General features: G+C 42.0%; 2 protein-coding genes across 2 annotated transcripts in view; one reads left to right on the forward strand and one right to left on the reverse strand.

Annotated features, from left to right (window-relative positions):
• Positions 1-16379, reverse strand: part of LOC110515097 (synaptic vesicle glycoprotein 2A) — a 50998-nt gene extending 34619 nt beyond the window's left edge. The window contains exon 1 of the mRNA XM_021594142.3: positions 15854-16379. The gene's annotated coding sequence lies outside the window, so the exon portion shown is untranslated. The remainder of the gene's footprint in view (positions 1-15853) is intronic.
• Positions 14877-22315, forward strand: LOC110515127 (uncharacterized). The gene is made up of 3 exons (XM_021594156.3): positions 14877-15294; positions 17654-18969; positions 21417-22315. Exons 2-3 carry the CDS (start codon positions 18884-18886, stop codon positions 21772-21774), a joined length of 444 nt encoding a protein of 147 aa, XP_021449831.1. The 5' UTR covers positions 14877-15294; positions 17654-18883; the 3' UTR covers positions 21775-22315.
• Positions 22316-24355: the final 2040 nt, after the last annotated feature.

The raw sequence follows: 24355 nt of genomic DNA on the forward strand, positions 1-24355 counted from the left end.
TCTTCAAATTGCTTAACTTGGGTCAAACGTTTCAGGTAGTCTTCCACAAGCTTCCCACAATAAGTTGGGTGAATTTTGGCCCATTCCTCCTGACAGAGCTGGTGTAACTGAGTCAGGTTTGTAGGCCTCCTTGCTCGCACACGCCTTTTCAGTTCTGCCCACAATTTCTATAGGATTGAGGTTAGCGCTTTGTGACGGCCACTCCAATACCTTGACTTTGATGTCCTTAAGCCATTTTGCAACAACTTTGGAAGTATGCTTGGGGTCATTGTCCATTTGGAAGACCCATTTGCGACCAAGCTTTAACTTCCTGACTGAGGTCTTGAGATGTTGCTTCAATATATCCACATAACTTTCCACCCTCATGATGCCATCTATTTTGTGAAGTGCACCAGTCCCTCCTGCAGCAAAGCACCCCACAACATGATGCTGCCAACCCCGTGCTTCACGGTTGGGATGGTGTTCTTCGGCTTGCAAGCCTCCCCCTTTTTCCTCCAAACATAATGATGGTCATTATGGCCAAACAGTTCTATTTTTGTTTCATCAGACCAAAATACTTTTCTCCAAAAAGTACGATATTTGTCCCCATGTGCAGATATAAACCGTAGTCTGGCTTTTTTTCTGGCTGTTTTGGAGCAGTGGCTTCTTCCTTGCTGAGCCGCCTTTCAGGTTATTTCGATATAGATACTTTTATACCTGTTTCCTCCAGCATCTTCACAAGGCCCTTTGCTGTTATTCTGGGATTGATTTGCACTTTTCGCACCAAAGTAGGTTAATCTCAAGGAGACAGAATGCCTCTCCTTCCTGAGCAGTATGACGGCTGCGTGGTCCCATGGTGTTTATACTTGCGTACTATTGTTTGTACAGATGAACGTGGTACCTTCAGGTGTTTGGAAATTGCTCCCAAGGATGAACCAGATTTGTGGAGGTTTACAATTTTTTTTCTGAGGTCTTGGCTGATTTCTTTTGATTTTCCCATGATGTCAAGCAAAGAGGAACTGAGTTTGAAGGTAGGCCTTGAAATACATCCACAGGTACACCTCCAATTGACTCAAATTATGTCAATTAGCCTATCAGAAGCTTCTAAAGCCATGACATCATTTTCTGGAATTTCCCAAGCTGTTTAAAGGCACAGTCAACTTAGTGTATGTAAACTTCTGACACACTGGAATTGTGATACAGTGAATTATAAGTGAAATAATCTGTCTGTAAACAATTGTTGGAAAAATTACTTGTGTCATGCACAAAGTAGATGTCCTAACCAACTCGCCAAAACTATAGTTTGTTAAAAATAAATTTGTGGAGTGGTTGAAAAATGAGTTTTAATGACTCCAACATAAGTGTATGTAAACTTCCAACGTTATTTCATGTGTAGTCAAAGAAGATGAATGAGGCCCTCCCATAGGACCTATTTAGTTATATGTTTGGATAAGAAAACGTGACAATAAAACAGAAGAATAAAAGCTGCATTAGACCTCCTCCACCTACTGAAATATAGTTACTCCTTACTCCCTAAAGGTCTAACCTCTGCTCTTGATCTTTAATAGTTTAAGAGGGCTATTACTCACCTACCCCATTCTAGATACCCCGGTGTACCTTACTTTAATGGCCCACTGATCTAAGCTATTCTGTAAAATAGCTGCTCCAAAACCAAAAGCATATTGTATCATCTCTTAGCAATCCAAGATCTTCAGGGCACATAAAACCGCCCACCTCTGTTCTTGGTCTAGAAATCTTGATCTTCGCACAGCGCCTCAATCTCTCTCGGAGGCGCCAGCCGGTTGGCTGGTCATTCTTTGTCTCCATGGTCACAACCTTCACACCAGGAGCCGCTCACTACTCCATCTAAATGCAATGAGCTAGCCATCACCATCAGATTACCCTTTACATCCCCACTACTGATCGATATGAGTAGGTACAAATAGGCTCTTTAGCCTGGAATAATAAGCCATTATCTTCTTAAGAGTCATGCTGCTGCAAGTACGCGGTTGTTAGCACTAAAAAATCTAGATGAGAATATTTAATTTCCCTAATCTGTGAGTCATGATATGGACATTTGGCAGCAAATCCTTCTGGAAATATGCAACAACAAAAGGCTTAATATATGGGATAAACAGCAAGAAAGTCGATAAGATAACAACGTAATGAGTTATTCCAAAGTAAAGCACATCTCCTATTGGGCCTGGCATCTTTAATGAAGTGTAAATTGATAATAAATTAAGTGTCCGAGAGGAGCCGGACCAAAACCCTAGCTGTCGTTTGCCAGTGATGAAAGACTTAATTATGTAAACCTATTTTCTTCTAGTGAGCTGAGAGGATGCCAGGGGGCCAGTGGAGCTCCTCTCTACACCACACACAATACTGGAACAGAGCAGCAGCTTGCTAACAACAAAAGAGAGCAGAGAGAAACAGGAAATAAGATAACGCTAGCTAGCACGTTAAAAGTGAGGCAGTGCACTAAAGCGGAACAGTCTTACGCTCTGGCTGAAGCTACTTTATTTGCTTATCTTAGCAGGCCCTACCACGGCTAAAATACAGCTAGTAAATGTAGACTCGAGCACTGGGCTAGGCAACTGTCAACAGCTGAAATTGTGTGGGTCAATTTCCAATCAAAATCATTGTTAATGCTAACATGAGCAACCATTTGTTAAATGTGATACAACACTGCCCATTTCCACCCTTAAACCATTGTGGTGATAGTAATGGAGGAATATTAGCTTAGAGCTAATACTACCAAGGCTATTAATCCAGCCAAGAAGGTTTATGAGAGTGGGAATACTGTATGTATGTTGAAAGAGAATTGTAGAGACACAGGCCCAACTTTATGTAATGCGGTATTAGGTGTGAGACAATCAATAAAAGTCACAAGTCAATGAAAACAGATTCGGTGGAGTAGGCCCTGTAACTCAATAGAAGATTTGTTTGCACAGTACAGTTGTCTGGCCGGCTGTCCAAAAGTCTTGTTTGTTTAATCACAGCACATGAGACCCTAAATACCTTTCAGTGTATAAATTCGTACCGTAAACCGTATTGACTTGTGCACAGTGTCTCCCTCTGTTCAAACAGTGGAGTAAGGAGGAAATATGATGTTTCCGTTTCAGTCGACTCTCTCTGACTCCTCTGTTTACAGTTCACTAGAGCCCAGATTGCCAGATTGCCAGGACAAGAGTCAAGATCCCATTAGAAAATGGCATGAGTCGCTCGGGGAGTCTGTCAGTGAACACTAACTGCTGTCATATCTCCTACCAGCAAGAAAACCCTTCCACAGAAAACCAGAAAGATCCACAACTGTGCTGAATAAGGACACGTCAATTTAGCCTTTGGCTACACTTGGATAAGCTAGGTGAATGTGCATATAAATCGGTCATTTAAATCCACTTCAAACAGATCTCCATTTGACAAAGTCGGGTATATACCCACCAAAGAGAGAAATGCACGTGATAAAGGAGTGACATTTTATTCAGCGGAGGCTTTCTAAACGTTTATCAGGAGACAGGGTTGCCGGGGAGAAGTCAGCCAGTAATGGAGTAAGAAGATGGATGACAGTAGGACTAAAGACACCAAACAGATAGATAGTGCACTGTTTTGACAGGAGGCCTAATCTCCCACTCAAATCATATCCTCTCGACTAAACTGGGGTTTGATGGAATTCTACATATACTGTATGGGTTTGGACAACTAAATTTACTTCCACGAGAGCATAGTTTGCCTCAACAATATAGTATTGTTTGGCTGTCCAATACAGTAGTCTGGTGAGTGCTTACGTGAACTAGCTAATCAGGAAGATTATCCATAATGCTCCGGACAGAGTTTACAGTAAAGTATTATTTGAGGACAGAAGAGTGAATGAGATTGGCTCTTTATGGATGTGTTGATCTATGGGGTTTTGGTGACAGGGTACAAACAGTAGGGCTTTAGCATTGTGTTACATCTCTCTAGGGATGCATATACCTCCACTTCTAATCACACACACACACACATTATCTCTCCCCACCTCCATGTTGGCCCTCTGCCACCACCTCCAAATGCAGATGTCTGTAATAACTCCCCCTTGTAGGTATGTGCTCCACTGTCATCACTCTAAATCACATTTATTTTGTGTATTTTTATTTCAACTTTATTTAACCAGGTAGGCCAGTTGAGAACAAGTTCTCATTTACAACTGCGACCTGGCCACATGGAACAAACAAGCGTAGAGTCAATAACACAATAGTAAAAAAAAATTACGTCTATATACAGTGTGTGCAAATGGCGTGAGGAGGTAAGGCAATAAATATGGCCATAGTAGCGGAGTAATTACAATTTAGCAAACTAACACTGGAGTGATAGATGAGCAGATGATGATGTGCAAGTAGAAATACTGGTGTGCAAAAGAGCAGAAAAGTAAATAAAAACAATATGGGGATGAGGTAGGTAGAATTTCTTTGCAGTCATTGGTAGCAGAGAACTGGAATGAAAGGCGGCCAAAGGAGGTGTTGGCTTTGGGGATGACCAGTGAGATATACCTGCTGGAGCGCGTGCTATGGGTGGGTGCTGTTATCGTGACCAGTGAGCTGAGATAAGGTGGAGCTTTACCTAGCATAGACTTATAGATGACCTGAAGCCAGTGGGTCTGGCGATGAATATGTAGCGAGGGCCAGCCGACTAGAGCATGCATACAGGTCGCAGTGGTGGGTTGTATATGTGGCTTTGGTGACAAAATGGATGGCACTGTGATAGACTGCATCCAGTTAGTTGAGTAGAGTATTGGAAGCTATTTTGTAAATGACATCGCTGCAGTCGAGGATTGGTAGGATAGTCAGTTTTACGAAGGCATGTTTGGCAGCGTGAGTGAAGGAGGCTTTGTTTGCAAAATAGGAAGCCAATTCTAGATTTAATTTTGGATTGGAGATGTTTAATATGAGTCTAGGAGAAGAGTTTACAGTCTAGCCAGACACCTAGGTATTTGTATTTGTCCACATATTCAGAAGTCAGAACCGTCCAGAGTAGTGACGCTAGTCGGGCAGGCGGGTGCGGGCAGTGAACGGTTGAAAAGCGTGCATTTGGTTTTACTAGCGTTCAAGAGCAGTTGGAGGCCACGGAAGGAGTGTTGTATGGCATTGAAGCTCGTTTGGAGGTTAGTTAACACAGTGTCCAAAGAAGGGCCAGATGTTTCTTGATTATCGTGGATTTATCGGTGGTAACAGTGTTACCTAGCCTCAGTGCAGTGGGCAGCTGGGAGGAGGTGCTCTTATTCTCCATGGACTTTACAGTGTCCCAAAATGTTTTGGAGCTAGAGCTACAGGATGCAAATTTCTGTTTGAAAAAGCTAGTCTTTGCTTTCCTGACTGACTGGGTGTATTGGTTCCTGACTTCCCTAACAAGTTGCATATCGCGGGGACTTTTCGATGCTAGTGCAGAAAGCCACAGGATGTTTTTGTGCTGGTCGAGGGAAGTCAGGTCTGGAGTGAACCAAGGGCTATATCTGTTCTTAGTTCTACATTTTTTGAAAGGGGCATGCTTATTTAAGATGGTGAGGAAATTACTTTTAAAGAACGACCAGGCATCATCGACTGATGGGATGAGGTCAATATCCTTCCAGGATAACTGGGCCAGGTCGATTAGAAAGGCCTGCTCGTAGAAGTGTTTTAGGGAACGTTTGACAATGATGAGGGGTGGTCGTTTTACCGCGGACCCATAGCGGATGCAGGCAATGAGGCAGTGATCGCTGAGATCCTGATTGAAAACAGCAGAGGTGTATTTGGAGGGCAAGTTGGTCAGGATAATATCTATGAGGGTGCCCATGTTTACGGATTTAGGGTTGTACCTGGTGGGTTCCTTGATAATTTGTGTGAGATTGCATCTATCTTAGATTGTAGGACTGCCAGGGTGTTAAGCATATCCCAGTTCAGATATTTTTTTCTAATATTTGGTCTTTTGACCAATCACATCTGATCTTTTCACATCAGATTTTTTTCAGAGCCCAATATAACAATAATGTGCATTTGAAAAGCCACTTATACTTACATTGGTTCAAAATACCGCCTTCATCAAGGCAAAAGGATCTGTCCTCTCCAGCTGTGGATTAAGAAGGACAGCTGTCGGTTGGTATGATCACATATCTTCCCTTAAGCTATGCTATTCTGGTGAGAAGACTTGCTAAACCAGTAACCGAAAGGTTGCTAAGACGAATCCCCGAGCTGACAAGGTACAAATCTGTCGTTCTGCCCCTGAACAAGGCAGTAAACCCACTGTTCCTAGGCTGTCATTGTAAATAAGAATGTGTTCTTAACTGACTTGCCTTGTTAAATAAAGGTTAACATTTTTTTTTTTTAAATAACAATGTTACAGCATATTATCTAGAGCTTCCGAAAGAATTGAATGAAACTTGCAGAACAACATAATAAAAAATAGATCAGAATTGGCCTGCCTGTGTAAACGCAGACATTGAGGCTGACTAAGAGGTAACATAATAGAACATTTAATGGAAAACCTCATCAACACCAAGTTACAGTAGAATACTGCAGAGAGAGAGTGGCTTGGTCATCAGCAGCCTTGCAATATTCATCAGAAGTGTAGCTAAAGCAGCTCAGCTAAACTGCAGCTCCAGTGCATTCATGCCTGATAAACCCAACTGAAATACAGTGGAAAATGCCAGTAATTGCCTGCTGATGTCCAGAAGAGTTTTCTTACTATTAATAAACACACAGTCAAATGTGAATTCAGTTGCTGGGAATTTCCACATATATGATTTGAAGTGTTATGGTCCAAATGAATAGCAATGGGCTTCAGATTTACATGGTGACGAGATAAGACGCATGGCCATGTTTAGTTATGGGGAAAACCATCAATATCCTTTATAGGTAACTGCAGTATATCTTCATCCCTGTCAAGACTTCTACCGAAGTCGAAGCCTCTCCTTGTTCGGGCGGTGCTCGGCGGTCGGCGTCACCGGTCTTCTAGCCATCATTGATCCATTTTTCATTTTCCATTAGTTTTTGTCTTGTCTTCCTACACACCTGGTTTCAATCCCATGCATTACCTGTTGTGTATTTAACCCTCTGTTTCCCCTCATGTCTTTGTCAGAGATGGTTTGTTATTCAGTGTTGTGTTGTTTTTGTATTGACCGCAAAGGGGTCCTCGTACCCACTTTGTTTATTGTTACATTGTGTTTGGAGTATGTTTTGTTTATTTGTTATTAAACACTCCATTACACTTGATTCTCCTGCGCCTGACTTCCCTGCCACCTATACACACGACTCTGACAATCCCTGTTTCTTCATTACCTGGGTAGGCCTACAGCATATGTAATTATAAACTGGGTGAATGCTTATTGACTGACAGCCATGGTATATCAGACTGTATACCATGGGTATGACAAAACGTTTATTTTTACTGCTCTAATTATGTTGGTAACCAGTTTATTATAGCAATAAGGCACCTCGGGAGTTTGTGGGTAATGGCCAATATACCACGGCTAAGGGCTGTATCCAGGCACTCCGCGTTGCATCGTTCTTAAGAACAGCCTTTAGCCGTTGTATATTGGCCACATACCACACCCGCTCGTGCTTAAATATACCTCAAACAGTATCCAATGTATCACGTTTCTGGTTGAGCCATATTTTCACACCATACTCCCACTTGTGGTTTTGCTAACAAAACCTTGGCTTGCCTCAATGTCATGTGTGCAGAGCAATGCATGCTGGGCCGTGTCAGTGCGGCCCACTCACTGCTGGCACACGTCTGGTCTGTTGGAAGTGATCCCCACAGGGTCCAGTCAACAAACCCCTATGCTGGTACCATCCTGTCCACCATGGTGAAACACATACACACTGAGGAGGATGTGTATCTAGTCAAGTCTATTTGATTGGGAGTTCTGTTCAACAGGGAGCAAATAACACTTTGATAGGTATTACTCATTTCCAGTGTACACACCGAGCGAGAGGTCAACTTCACATTCTTGTGAGTGTCTTTTTAGATTTTTATAATTTCCTCAATACCAGAAAGCTTGTTAGTAAATGTGTTTAAATTGGTTCCCCTTGGAGCGGATGAGGTGCCGCTTTGAAAGACCAGAGGTTAAACCAATACCATCTAACTCGAAGCGAGAGTTGCATGAGTTGCAGTTTGGAGGATACTCAACATGATAGACTAGACAGAGTCTGTCTAGGTAATAAAGTCATTGAATTGCCCTCAAGGAATAAGTCTAGGAAGACAATTGAGTGATCTGTTGAGGCAAGGCAGACTAAGGTAGAGAGCCTTGGGACTCCCCTGAGGACATGCATACAAGCTCGCACGCACTCACACACCATTTTATTTAATGTCAATCTACCACAAACTGCAAAGAAAGGAGAGAAAAGAGTATCATTTTGAAAAAGAAAGTTGTGGAAAATAGGAAAGGGTCAGGTGAGGTTTTTACAGTAACTTTCAAAATATGATCTACTTAGACAGCTAAGTTATCCTTTTTTCTCTCCCATTATTCAGATATCTGCTGCTCTGGTTTTAGCATCCAGGGGTGGCCTGGGCTGGTCAAAGCATCCATCAGTTATTGACTGCTCTGGTCTGAGTGTCCAGGGGTGGCCTGGACCGATCGAAACACCCATCCATTATTCATGCCTGGTTGTCTGGGCACAAGGACAGAGGTGCAGCAGCCAAGTCATCCCTAAGTGATGATGTATAGGCACGTGAGGTGATAAACTCCCACCAACAGGACATTGGTCAAATGTATTCAGCTTACAGTAGTCTACAACGATGTGGGCAATATACAATACCCGTCAAAAGTTTGGACACCTACTCATTCAAGGGTTTTCTTTATTTTTTCTATTTTCTACATTGTAGAGTAATAGTGAAGACATCAAAACTATGAAATAACACATATGGAATCATGTAGTAACCAAAAAAAGTGTTAAACAAATCCAAATATATTTGAGATTTGAGATTCTTCAAAGTAGCCACCATTTGCCTTGATGACAGCTTTGCACACACTTGTCATTCTCTCAACCAGCTTCATGAGAATGCATTTCAATTAATAGGTGTGCCTAAAAGTTAGTTTGTGAAATGTCTTTCCTTCCTAATGCATTTGAGCCAATCAGTTGTGTTGTGACAAGGTAGGGGTGGTATACAAAAGATAGCCCTATTTGGTAAAAGACCAAGTCCATATTATGGCAAGCACAGCTCAAATAATCAAAGAGAAATGACAGTTCATCATTACTTTAACCTCTACAGGATCGGTGTTCTCACCCACGGGACGGTTGAGCTAACATAGGCTAATGTGATTAGCGTGAGGTTGTAAGTAACAAGAACATTTCCCAGGACAAAGTCATATCTGATATGGGCAGAAAGCTTAACTTCTTGGTGACAGGGAGGCAGTATTGAGTAGCTTGGATGAATAAGGTGCCCAGAGAAAACTGCCTGCTACTCTGTCCCAGATGATAGTATATGCATATTGTTAGTAGTATTGGATAGAAAACACTCTGAAGTTTCTAAAACAGTTTGAATGATGTATGTGAGTATAACAGAACTCATATGGCAGGCGAAAACCTGAGACAAATCCAACCAGGAAGTGGGAAATCTGAGGTTTGTAGTTTAATTTAAGTGATTGCCTGTCCAATATGCTGTGTCTATGGGGCCAGATTGCACTTCCCAAGGCTTCCAGCAGATGTCAACAGTCTTTAGAAAGTTGTTTGAGGCTTCTATTGTGGAACGGGGTCAAATAAGAGCTGTTTCAACAAGTGAACTAGGCTGTGGCCAATCAGTTGTTTACTGCGCGGTCATGTTCCTTCTTTTTCCTCTGTAATGAATACGCTATTGTCCTGTTGGAATATTATTGAAGATTTATTATAAAAAGACCGTAAGTATTGATTGTAAACATCGTTTGACATGTTTCTACAAACTGCATGGAACTATTTTGACTTTTTATCTGGATTTGGTGCTCGCGCATTGTGCCTTTGGAATAGTGAACTAAACACGCAAACAAAACGGAGGTATTTGGACATAAATATGGATGTAATCGAGAAAAACGAACATTTCTTGTGGAAGTGGGAGTCCTGTGAGTGTATTCCGACGGCAATCAGCAAAAGTAAGTGAAGATTTATAATACTATTTATGACTTTTGTTGACTCTACAACTTGGCGGGTAACTGTATGGCTTGCTTTTGTGGCTGAACGATGTTCTCAGATTATTGAATATTGTGCTTTTGCCGTAAAGCTTTTTTTAAATCTGACACAGCGGTTAAATTAAGAACAAGTGTATCTTTAATTCTATGTAAAAACATGTATCTTTCATCAAAGTTTATGATGAGTATTTCTGTTATTTGATGTGGCTCTATGCAATTTCTCCGGATGTTTTGGAGGCATTTCTGAACATTGCGCCAATGTAAACTGAGGTTTTTGGATATAAATATGAACTTGATCGAACAAAACATACATTAAATTCTTGTTAATCTAACTGCACTGTCCAATTTACAGTAGTTGTTACAGTGAAACAATACCATGCTATTGCTTGAGGAGAGTGCACAGTTATGAACTTGAAAATGTATTAATAAACCAATTAGGCACATTTGGGCAGTCTTGACACAACATTTTGAACAGAAATGCAAAGGTTCATTGAATCAGTCTAAAACTTTGCACATACACTGCTGCCATCAAGAGGCCAAAATCTAAATTGCGCCTAACCTGGAATATTACATTTAGGCCTTTCTCTTGCATTTCAAAGATGATTTTAAAAAAACTTTTAAAAACATGTTTTTTTATTTGTATTATCTTTTACCAAATCGAATGTGTTAAATTCTCCTACATTAATTTGACATTTCCACAAACTTCAAAGTGTTTACTTTCAAATGGAATCAAGAATATGTATATCCTTGCTTCAGGTCCTGAGCTACAGGCAGTTAGATTTGGGTATGTAATTTTAGTTGAAAATTTAAAAAAAAGGGTCTGATCCTTTATGACATGAAGGTCAGTCAATCCGGAACACTTCAATAACTTTTAAAGTTTATTCAAGTATAGTTGCAAAAACCATCAAGCGCTATTATGAAACGGGCCTTCATCAGGACCGCCACAGGAAAGGAAGACCCAGAGTTACCTCTGCTGCAGATATGTTCACTAGAGTTAACTGCACCTCAGATTGCAGCCCAAATAAATGCTTCACAAAGTTCAAGTAACAGACACATCTCAACATCAACTGTTCAGAGGAGACTGCGTGAATTCGGCCTTCGTGGTCGAATTGCTGCAAAGAAATCACTACTAAAGGACACCAATATAAGAAGAAGAGACTTGCTTCGGCCAAAAAAACATGAGCAATGGACATTAGACCAGTGGAAATCTGTCCTTTGGTCTGATGAGTCCAAATTTGAGATTTTTGGATACAATCGCCTTATCTTTATGAAACGGATGATCTCCGCATGTGTGATTCCCACCGTGAAGCATGGAGGAGGAGATGTGGGGGTGCTTATTTAGAATTCAACGCACAGTTAACCAGCATGGCTACCACAGCATTCTGCAACAATACGCCATCCCATCTGGTTTGCGCTTAGTGGGACTATCATTTGTTTTTCAACAATTACCTAAAATACACCTCCAGGCTGTGTAAGGGCTATTTGACCAAGAAGGAGAGTGATGGAGTGCTGCATCAGATAACCTGGCCTCCACAATCAGCCAACCTCAACCCAATTGAGATGGTTTGGGATGAATTGGACCGCAGAGTGAAGGAAAAGCACCCAACAAATGCTCAGCATTCCTTCAAGACTCATGAAGCTGGTTGAGAGAATGCAAAGAGTGTGCAAAGCCATCATCAAGGCAAAGGGTGGCTACTTTGAAGAATTTAAAATATAAAACACTTTTTTTGGTTACTACATGATTCCATATGTGTTTTTCATAGTGTTGATGTCTTCACTATACATTGTGTCCCTGCTGCCTGAACACTGCACAGGCTGGACACTCCTGGGTTGGGCATTACAGGGTGGAAGTATTCCTGAGAGAGGATGATGAGAGGCTGTTCAGCAGGAGTAGCAAACAGAGAGGAAACAATATCTATTCATTTAGCTGTTCTTTTCTGTCCAGCTCCAGTGCCATGTTTGGATGTGCGTAAACACGCTCCTTTCATGGATCATACAGTAGCTCCACCCACCTAGACAGTATGCATGGTTCTGCAGAGAAAGAGAGAGAGAGGTCCCCTCTGGAAAGGGCACAGCCCAACATGAGTCACGTCATCATTGTCATCTTTCCCTGGGTGGAACCTCTCAGTGTGCATAGTCAACCTGGGCTCACTACAGCAGCTAGCAACACCATGTCAAACAGCATGTCATCCCAGCATCCATTTTAGTTCCCTTCACTGCTATATGGATATTGAAAGAAAAAACTGCTGTGGATGCAGTCGCAGTACCTATAATGAAAAAGTGAATTATAAGCATCTGTGGCAGTTGCCCTTGCTCCAGAAAAGTTGAATATACAAAATATTGTACTATTTGAGAGGGCTTCTTCATGTCAGTTTGGAGAGGTAACAAGGGAATGAAATGGGTGATATATGCAGAGGGAGACAACTCAATGAGCTTGTTAAACCCTTCAATGATGTAACGGTCCATAGGTTTTAACGGTCCAGTACTTGAATTGGATGTTGGTGGTATCCATGTCAAGGCGAACTACTTTGTACCACTCCTGTCCACCTTTAAACGGGGGCACTGATTCTCTAATAGAAGCTATTGGCATTTGATTATACCTACTGTAATGCCTGAGTTGTAATGCCTACGTATGAAATAATAGATATGTAGAGGGTTTTTACCATTTTCATGGTCGTTTCATGACTCATAACAACAATGTTGTCTTCAATCTACTGTTTCAAATGTAGCAGCAGGTGTAGATGCTAACACAATAATGCCAATCTTTGAACTGAAATATGAGGAGACAGTGATTATGTGTGCTGGATTGTGAAAGCTTGGAGAGGAAAGTATAAAGCATCCTTGCTGGAGAAAAGGAATCTTACAAACAGGAAATTGTACACTGCAGTGAAATACCAGAGAGGAGAAGGTAATTTCTCTAACAGAACCCAATAATATACTGCAGGGATTATGGGAGGAGAAGATGATGATGCTGGGGACTGGGGTACTCTCTATGCAGATATCCTCACCACTGCATTATGTAGAAAATATGGCAAGCTCTCCATGCTCAGTGTTATGCATTGGATTAAAACCATTTGGTTGTTGTTGGACTCTGATGAAAATAGCCAATGTGAAGCGTTTGAAATGGCTACTTTACAGCTACAATGTTTGCTCTCCTGTACTGCGTGCACTGGGGCTATTTGTTATGCTATTGTGCAGCTACACTGTGTGGTTTACTACCGCTTTACCATTTGGTTTACAACATTACGTTCCTCTGAGGTAGATACCCCATATGGCAGATTAAAAGCACATTTGCTGTCAGTGGAAGACTGATGGTAATGTGCTTTGAGAAGAAAAAATGCATTGATTATCTCTCAGTTGTACAGTAAATCTACAAGAGAGTAGAAATGTAAAACACGTAAGTATGTATTTGACCGATGGCCTGTGTTTCTGGGTCGCTAGGTGGTGATGGAAGTGGACTGTCTAAATTTAGCAAGACCTGCACTGATCAAGTGATCTCAATGATATGTACTGGTGGATGGGAATGAGAATGAGTTGAATGTCTGTGTTGCTGGTCCACAGGCTATTTCAGCCTGTCTTAGGATGTGTTATGTTAATGCAGTAAGCCCCAGTGCTCACAGCCACCGCAGAGTGAAGTTGTAACTTGTGACAAGTCTAATCTTTGAGGACAGCCCAGAGCACACCCTAATCAGCAGAGGTAGCAGGCAGAAAATAAGACCACCAAACTGTCCAGCTCCCTTCCCTGTCGTCTGGCTAACTGTGGAGGCTGTAGCTGCTGTCTCATATCCACCACACTCTCTCTCTTCAATGGATAACCTCCAGTATATTGTTATTGTATCGATTAGATCAACTCTCCCTTAGTATAACCACCCAGAGCTTGATGCCTCAATACTTCCCCAGTTTGCTGGTACTTGATGTACTTGATTGTACTTCTGTGCCACATCACACACAGCTAAAGGAGACCAAATAGCCACTGTATTTAATGAATACTGCCTTTAACACCACTTTAGCAATGGCTCGTCTGGCTTCAAAGGGTTGTTGAACAAGCACAAACAACAGAGGGAGTAATAGCAAAACTCCAATAAAGATTATGCACTGAAGAGGAACGTATCATCATGGGCATGACTGTAGCTGTCATCAACCTGAGCTGCCAAGTCATTCTCAATGTATTCTGTTTTACCCTGTACTCTACAGTACACAAACCTTTCAGATGTAATCTCTTAAGGTGACACTACAATGAGTATTGCAGTATCAAAAGAGTAGGGAATCAGCCAAGAGACTGACGGAGGAATTACTGCAAGGTTAGATAAAAACATACATTTATATATCTGAGTCACCAACAGGCTTTGCAAGTAGCTACAGCAGGACTTGATTGACAACAAGCATAACAAATGAAAGGGAGGGTAGTAAATACTGTGTCACTATTTGGCAAGCACTGTAATCCAATCCATAGGCCTAGTCAATTAGATTGTGAACTGATGTACTTCACAAAGCTTCCAATCTTCCAATCACATTTCGATCTTAATAAATAGTGTGTTAGCCTATAAATGTATATTTTATTTAGCTATCATTATATTGGTAAAGGCCATATTGTAGTTGATCCTATCCAAGGTGAGAACACATGGACATTGTAACAACATTCTATGGCTATAGCCTAGTAAACAAAATGTAACAATGATTGTGAATAAATGATTTTAAAAGAGATAGGTGTCAATTGTTGTCAAATTATTTTACAATCAGATCGAATATTTTTCCCTGAAGGCCCTTTCTATCAGGCCAACATGTCAATCAGTAACCGTAGCCTATCCATTCTAGACGCTGGGACAACCCGAAGATGCCTTCAAAAATCGACTGTATAGGCCTATGTGTCATGTTTTTAAATGACAAGGTCATTGTAGCAGAACTAACGCGACACTGCACTGACAAAGAAAAAAATAAGTTCTAAGCAAGTTCCGTTCATCTTCGAGATCACAGAGCGCAAGGTCATTTATCGCGTTCTACGCGTAATGAATAGGACGCAGCCGTTTATGCCGCTTATCTTAAAAATAATAATAAACAGTCTACATATAGCCTATGGTTAAAAAAAAAACATTCACTGATGCTCAACAGTGTGTGCAGCCTATACCTTATGGTTCAGAGTGAATATATCCAATCATCAAATCAAATTCAAGCAGTCCAGACTGGTGAAGCGGCGAGGCGATAAGGTGAGAGTCATTATTTAAATCAACGCCAATTAACCATAAACTAAACTATGGAAGAGTCTTCACCACTATACGTAAATGCACTGTAGCCTATATTTAGCCAGGTTATGTCATGCTTGAGAAGACCTCAGTTTTCAGTAGTAATAATGGCTCAAATGTGATGGTACGGGGATGGAGCAGGGATGCAGGTTTACATTATTACGCACGAGACCACCGGACCAAATTTGGTGGCTTTAGAAATGCTATTCGTTCTTTGGAGATATGTTGTTTTTGTTGTAGAAACAGATGTATATCACTTGTATTTTACACACAGACGTTGACTTCTCTTCTGGCTATTTCACTAACAGGCTATTTAGGGATGGGTGGGGGGTTTTCTATCGGTTGTGCTTTCTTGCTATCGCTCAAAATAACCTCGGCAGCTCGGCGTGGACAGCCGTGGAAAACTATTGACTAGGCTATTTAACACAATTATTGCAATACTACCCTAAATGCTCTTGATAAACATCGAGTATGACGAAATTTACGGCAAATAAATGTAACTGAGACTTATACTCTTCCTTACCTTTGGTAGAGAAGGTTGGCGTTTTTCCAGTCGACCTCAACTGTATTTATTTGTTAATAAGGTTGTCACCGTGTTAAAAAAAAATCTAAAGGTGTTAAATCCGGCCTATGAAAATTGTTCTGTGGTCACCTACCCAGTTTAGAATACAACATAACCCTGTTGTGTGCACAAGGCTGACGTCGTACGCTACCCTACCACACAGCATCCTTCTTGGAGCACCCCCCTCCTCTCGAGCATCCCCCTCCTCTCGAGCATCCATCCCTCTAGTCTCGCGTACACAATTCTCTTCGGAGACGGTGTTCTTCTTTTGCTTCAGTGTGGACGTTAGAATGTCAATGGAACCGTACGCTGTTTGTGATGTGGCATTCATTAATTCTTCAAACCACGGGAGCATTTGAAGACATATTTGGCAATATTATAGACGCTATAGATTTCTACCCAAACTGTCTTTCTCGCCATACTCACCAAATTGTTGGTGCATTGAGCTGTGCACGAGATGCTTCAGCCTACAAGTGCTGCAGCTCGTGGCTATAATTGGACATGAGAAATGATACTGTTTGATACTGTGTTTGTAAAAGACTGATAAATCATTTGGGAGAGGTAAAAGGTGTAAAATCTTTTGGGAAAGGTATTGCTCTAAAGTCATTGGGTATTCACAGTCTGCGCAAACCATAAGTTGTAACACCAAAATAGACTAACATACACTACCAAACTGTACACTGCACCATACATCTAACTCTAATAAGCCTACATATTGCCATGCCAACTGCAAACCCTGATCTCATCAGACCAGATGAGTTCCTGGCCTTTAGCTTCAGGCGTTACTATAGTCACCAGCCACAGTCTGTTTCAGAGATGGCCAGCTGCCATTTGGACAGGTCCTACAGGCTGGTATCTATTGACCACAACAGTTATACTCCTATATTTCCCCCAATCTCTGCACTGATTCCACATTAGATAAGCCTATACCCTTTCATTCACATAAAGTGAGAAGTGATTGATTGAAGCTGTCAAAGTAACAGGTCACATGACCGTGATGATGATGGGAACAGGACATCAGGACACCCCATAGTACTCCTGACCTCTGATGCTCTGCACTCAGTCCCAGTGGGATGCTCAGTGCATGACTGGCATTATGTTAGAATAGCTATATGGCTTCTCTTACACTCTTCCCTCCACCCTGGCTGACATATGGGAGTAGTACAGTGCAACTTCGTCACTGTCTTCCAATCATTTCCAGCACGGTTTGTTGGTGAGAGATCTGATTGGTTGGGGTCAAAAGTCGACAGATTAAAGCTGCCTTGTTATTTAATCAGCATTGATGTGAGAGATATGCATTAGAGTTCCAAGGGACTTCTCCCTTGTAGCACGATCCAACTTGGAAAGCATACTTGAAAAGCATACAATTAAAATCAGAACAGAAGTCAGGAAATGGAACTCTCAGGGTGCTGTGATACCAGCTCAGAATTCATTAGGGAGGACATGCTGTTTTTAATGAAACACATTAAAAGATGTTTGGGGAAGTTGTGTTGCCTATTGCTACAGTAAACAAAACATGTTTCTATATGATTTTCATGTTATGAAATTGCATGATAACAATACTGTAATGAACAGAGACCAACATTTCATTTCCGTTACAATCTATAATACTTAAACTAAATTCATATTAATATAATACTATAATCCTTATAATCACTGTATCACTGCAACCACACACAACCCTGAGTAAAATGATCATCCTGTATTGCAGTAGGTGCTTATAATGCTGTACTGTATCTTAACTAGACATCATTTCCACAGGTGGTCCAGACTCCAGTGGAGGGAGGAGCAACAGCTATCCATGCATCACCCTCAGAGGAACCTGTTAGAAAACTGACAGACCTGATCAACACTCCCACACAGCTGCACAAATTGCCCCCAAACCAGTCAGCAGATGGGCTGGCTGGTGTGAGACCCACATAACTGACAGAAAAGATTACAATCTTAACAAACAAATGTTCCTGAAAGTAAACACTGCCCAGACTAGCTAGCATCTCAATGTGGCCTACCGTAGAATGGTCTTCATTGCTATTTGCAGCTATTTGACTATTATTTGCCTGTTATTACATTTAATTTAGAAGAATATAGGACTGTGTCATATATTTGTACTATAACAAAAGTGAGCCTAGCCAGTGCTAGTTTACCAAGAACACCTAATTTAATTACAAAGATATCCAATTTCCTGTGCACAATAGTGGCATCATCATTTCCTTCCCTGCCTTATAATTTCATACTTTATGATAACAATATAAGACAAATAATATAACACTTGCATTGGAACAACTCTTTTTTTCAAACGTAAAGTTAAAACGATTGACTGACTATATAATTAAAAACATTGATTGTAGCCCATAGCTGACATTAAAACTCAGTGGGTCAGTAAATTTAGTCAAAGAATGCTCAGGTATGTATCGCCACCATGTGGCTACCTTGTAAAGTTATGCCTTCATGTAGCGATCGCCGCATCTTAATGACCCGATTTTCCACAAGAACACATGAACATGGCCCTTAAAGAGAAAAACCCTATGCGCGTTTGGCGTCAGACCATTTAATTAATGTATTGCTATATTCCGAAACGCCAAGTGTAGCCTATAGACTTTCCATGTATTATAATAAATAACGTAAAGATCAATATCAACTGTCCCGTTTTCATCGCATTGGTCAAATCTAGTCTACGTCGTGTGCGCTTTTAGTCTATCCTGATTACTCCAGCTGCTCCACTTCGTATTCCGTTTCTGTTCGCGTGCGGTGTATACTTGGTGTCAATGTAACCTACTGTAGGTACAGGAAAAATCGCCATTGTAACGTTATTCATTTTTTCTCGACTGGAACTAGTACAACGATACTGCTTTGTTATGGTTTTTGGATTTGCCTAAATTTCATATTTAGATAGGGTGGTTTTAAGGACTACAGAGATTGTAACATATGAAATAAGACCGACGCAAAGAGGATGTGGCCCAGAAACCAGGTCGATGAAATATTGGCGCTATCATGAGAGGAAATGGTATGGACCTTTTATGGAGAATCTTAGCGGCTCTGAGCTTCGATTGTTTTAAGGATTCGGCGTCTTCACAGAGGTGAGTGTGAGAAAATCAAATTTTCCCAATGACCATAATTGTTTGTATGATATCCCACAGTTTTTGATGCCATTATATATTACAACTGAACAAAAATGTAAAGGCAACATGCAACAATTTCAAAGATTTTACCGAGTTACAGTTCATATAAGGATATCATTCAATTTAAATAAATTATTTAGGCCCTAATCTATGGATTTCATGACTGGGAATACAGATATGCATCTGTTGTGCACAGATGCCTTAAAAAAAAAAGGTAGGGGCGTGAATCAGAACCAGTCAGTATCTAGTGTGACCATCCATTTTCCAGTGCCTCATGCAGCACAAGACATCTCCTTCGCATAAAGGTGATCAGGCTGTTGTGGTCTGTGGAATGTTGTCCCACTCCTCTTCAATGGCTGTGTGAAGTTGCTGGATATTGGTGGGAACTGGAACACTCTGTCATACATGTCGATCCAGAGCATCCCACACATGCTCAATGGGTGTCATGTTTGGTGAGTATGCAGGCCATGGAAGAACTGGGACATCTTCAGCTTCCAATAATTGTGTACAGACCCTTGCGACATGTGGCCATGCATTATCATGGTGAAACATGAGGGGATGGTGGCAGATTAATGGTACGACAATGGGCCTCAGGATCTAGTCACGGTATCTCTGTGTATTCAAATTGCCATTGATCAAATGCAATTGCGTTTGTTGTCCCGTAGCTTATGCCTGCCCATACCATAACCCTACCGCCACCATGGGGCACTCTGTTCCCAACATTGACATCAGAAAACCGATCGACCACAAACGCCATACACGCTGTCTGCCATCTGTCCGGTACCCTTGGAACCGGGATTAATCCGTGAAGAACACACTTCTCCAGTTGCCATCGAAAGGTGTGAATTTTCCCGCTAAAGTCACTTACAACGTCGAACTGCAGTCAGATCAAGACCCTGGTGAGCACGACGAGCATGTAGATGAGCTTCCCTGAGAAGGTTTCTAACAGTTTGTGGATAAATTCTTCAGTTGTGCAAACCCATAGTTTTATCAGCTTTCTGGGTGGCTTGTCTCAAACAATCCCGCAGGTGAATGAGCCGGATGTGGAGGTCCTGGACTGGCGTGGTTGTGAGGCCAGTTGGACGTAATGCTAAATTCCCTAAAACGACGTTGGATGCGGCTTATGGTAGATAAATTAACATTCAGTTCTCTGGAAACAGCTCTGGTGGACATTCCTGCAGTAAGCATGCCAATTGCATGCTCCCTCAACTTGAGACATCTGTGGCATTGAGTTGTGACAAAACTGCACATTTTAGTGGCCTTTTGTCCCCAGCACAAGGTGCACCTGTGTAATGATCATGCTGTTTAATCCGCTCCTTGATTATGCCACACCTGTCAGGTGGATGGAATATCTTGGCAAATGATAAATGCTCACTAACGGATCTAAACCATTTTGTGCCAGAATTGGAGAGAAATGAGCTTTTTGTGCATATGGAATATTTCTGGGATCTTTTATTTGAGCTCATGAAACATGGGACCAACACGTTACATGTTGCGCTTTATATTTTTGTTCGGTATATTATGGAGTCAGAGCCGAAGTGTCAATATCACACTAAGTAATATTTCATTTCCGTTTTAAGACTAGATTAATAGCATATGGACCATCTATTTGATCCCCCCTCTATAAGAGTTTGTGAAGTGTAACAATATATTTGCTATTTAGTTGTTACGACAAAAGGTTTGTGAAGCAAAAAGGCTTACCTCCATTCTCCAGCATTGTCTTCATGAGACGCATTATGAAAGGAATGAAATAATGTGTTACATGACCACAAATGTAGCCAGAAATACATCTGACTTTGTTGGAAACCCTTTGTTAAACCAAAACATATCATACAGTGTATATCGTACTGAAAATGCAATGATATCTGCATGTATGATATGTGTTTTCTATTCAGGATTGCTGAATGATAGTTTCTATACTTATAGGATCCTATTACATACCATTTTGCCCCACAGCATTTGTTTGGGATAAATTCATTTCAAAAGATTCACAGAGTACTACACTGTATAGTCTTTACCATTGCACTTCAGCAAACACCTTGTCACGCCTACTTCTGCTCCCTCCCTCGGGCGCTCAACATCAACGGTCTACTAACTACCAGTCCTGGCAACCCACATTGCGTAAACCTGGCAACCATCATGGCGCACACCTGCTCCCCATTGTTAAGCACACCTGGATTTCATCACCACCCTGATTACTTTCCCTTTATATATAGCCCTCAGTAATCCTCAGTCATCCGGCAGTATTGGGTTTTGGTCACGTTCAGTACGCGTATCCTGTTTTGTATTTTCTTCATGTTTATTATTATTAAACTCACCTTCTGCGCCTGCTCCCTGACTCCCTGTGTATACATTACACACCTCTTACCCAGAGTCCAACCCCTAACTTCTCATCCCCTCTGTAGGTCTCCAGGCAAGCTGAGCTCCAGCCAGGCAGGTAGTCTGGAAAGCAGCTCCCTGACTGGCTCTCTCTCCTTGGGGCCAGACCTGCCTCACTGCCAGTGCTGCATCTCCTACGAAGCCCGTCTGAAACGCCTGTCCTGTGGCCACCTCTACTGTGACCCCTGCACAGACCAGATCGTCAACCTGGCCTTCGAGGACATCGAGGGCCTCTCTGATTACCCCTGCCCCATGTGCAAGTCCCTCCGCCAGCTAGGGGACCTGGGCCCCCCCTCTTATGGGTACCTGGGTACCCCCTCCTTTGGGCCATGTGGGACCCTGCAGCAGCAGGTGGCTAAAGAGCATGGGAGCAGCTGGGGGTAAAACTGAGGCAGTTTATACTGTACATCAAGGGGTGTGGTTAAAAAACAAATGCATGTTGTCCCCTCTCCAGATGAAATACTGTAGGAACCATTTAGACTTTTCAGTTATGTCTTTAGTGTTTTGATTTGAATATTTTAATGCACTGCCTTACACTGAGATTGTGATCTGGTAATGTGTGATGGATAGTGGCTCAGTGTTTCTTCCTTGTGTAATATGGTGGTGGAAGTGAAACTAATGGAAGTGCATAACATTACAGATAATGTCCATTGGTGTGCCATGACATACTGTAAATTGATATTACAGGGTGATTAAGCCAGAGCTAAGTATTAGATGTTTGTGTCAGACAGTTCTTTACATTTATGTGTAATGATTATTATTAGTAGACATTTGGACCTTACTTTAAAAATATTATATTTTGAGTATACTTACTGCTTATGCATTTTAATTTAATTTAATTGTACAGTGCCATGCTACTTTTAAAGTGTTCAATATCATATTGTAAATATATATTTTGCTAAAAAAATAAAGTTTGTGAATTGTATTACTCTGTTTGAAGACTTGAATGATTGCAGAACATCATCATCTGGTCATCTGGGGTCCATGGCATGCCCTCCATTGTGATCTCTGGCCTGACTCTTCTGCAGACTGGAATATGTTCCGGGATTAATCCGATGGCATTGAGAAGTATACTACCACATCCGTCACCGCCTTCATTAACTGCATCGATGACGTCGTTCCCCAAAGTGACCGTACATACATATCCCAACCAGAAGCCATGGATTACAGTCAATATCCACACTGAGCTAAAGGATAGAGCTGCTGCTTTCAAGGAGCGGGAGACTAATCCGGGCACTTATAAGAAATCCCGCTACACCCTCCAATGAACCATCAAACAGGGAAAGCGTTAATACAGGACTAAGATCGAATCCTACTACACCAGCTCTGACGCTCGTCGGTTGTGGCAGGGCTTGCAAACTACTACGGATTACAAAGGGAAGTCCATCCACGACCTGCCCTGTGATGTGAGCATACCAGACGAGCTAAATGCCTTCTATGCTCGCTTCGAGGCAAGCAACACTGAACCTTGCATTAGTGCACCAGCTGTTCCGGATGACTGTGTGATTCATAGATGATGTGAGTAAGTCCCCTTTTAAACAGGTTATCATTCAGATTATCAGGACACATACTCAGAGCATGCGCTGACCAGCTGGCAAGTGTCTTCACTGACATTTTCAATCTCTCCCTGACTCGGTCTGTAATACATGTTTCAAGCAGACCACCATAGTCCCTGTGCGCAGGAATGCAAAGGTAACCTGCCTAAATCAAATCAATACTGACTGCTACCCTGTGGCACTCACATCTGTAGCCATGAAATGTTTTGAAAGGCTGGTCATGGCTAACATCATCATCCCAGAAACCCTGGACCGGCTCCGGTTTACATACTGCCCAACAGATCCACATATGATGCAATCTCTATTGCACTCCACACTGCCCTCGACAAAAGGATCACCTACGTGAGAATGCTGTTCATTGACTACTCAGCGTTCAACACCATAGTGCCCTCCAAGCTCATCACTAAGCTAAGGATCCTTGGACTGAACATGTCCCTCTGCAACTGGATCCTGGACCTCCTGACAGGCCTCCTCCAGGTGGTGAGTGTAGGCAACAACACATCCACCACGCTGACCCTCAACACGGAGGCCCCTCCAGTGCGCGCTTAGTCCCCTCCTGTACTCCCTGTTCACCCATGACTGCGTGGCCATGCATGACTCAAACACCATCATTAAGTTTGCAGACACAACGGTGTTATGCCTGATCACCGACAACGATGAGACAGTCTATAGGGAGAAGGTAAGAGATGGTATGTTACATTACGGTTGTCCATCGTATCCGATGATGACTTCTAAGTTAACAGTGAATTCTTTGGTGACTGTAGAAACCAATCCGAGATCCACAAACTTTATTGCAGGTGGGGCATATGCAGTCTGTGTTGGCGGGGCATGGTTGTATGTCTCCTGAGATATTTTTGCAGTTTTGTTGTGCTCCCCTCCTCCCAACTATGTACACCGCTATGGCAGAGCTGCCGCCAGGTGGAACGGTCAGCAGCAGCATCCTCCAGGTCTGTGGGTTTGATGCTGCACTACTTCAGCAACGTTTTCAGCATATCGCCGGACAAGATGTAGCTGGCCATACAGGATCTTCCGCGTCAAGCACTTCTGAGACATTCTAATGACATGCTCAAGCCAGCGCAGTTGGTGTTGTGTGATCATGGCATCCATACTCTTGCAGTTGGTCTATGCAAATATTTCTGTATGGGGCACACGGTCGCACCAGGTGATTCCCAGGATGCGCTTCAGGCATCTTATGTGACCCATGCTTCACAGCTGTGAAGAAGTGTGGTGATACAGACTGCTTGAGAGACAGCAACTTTGGTTTGGATGTGGAGATCCCTGTTTTGGAAGACCCTTAGTCTGAGTTTCCCGAAGGCAGTTGATGCTTGCTTGATCCTATATTTAATTTAGAGGTCGATGCTGCAGTCCTCAGAGAGGATGATGCCCAGGTATTTGAAGGATGTGACTGT

The sequence above is a fragment of the Oncorhynchus mykiss genome, chromosome 3 (genome assembly GCF_057628025.1).
Source record: "Oncorhynchus mykiss isolate SJ-2025 chromosome 3, ASM5762802v1, whole genome shotgun sequence".
Lineage (NCBI taxonomy): Eukaryota > Metazoa > Chordata > Actinopteri > Salmoniformes > Salmonidae > Oncorhynchus > Oncorhynchus mykiss.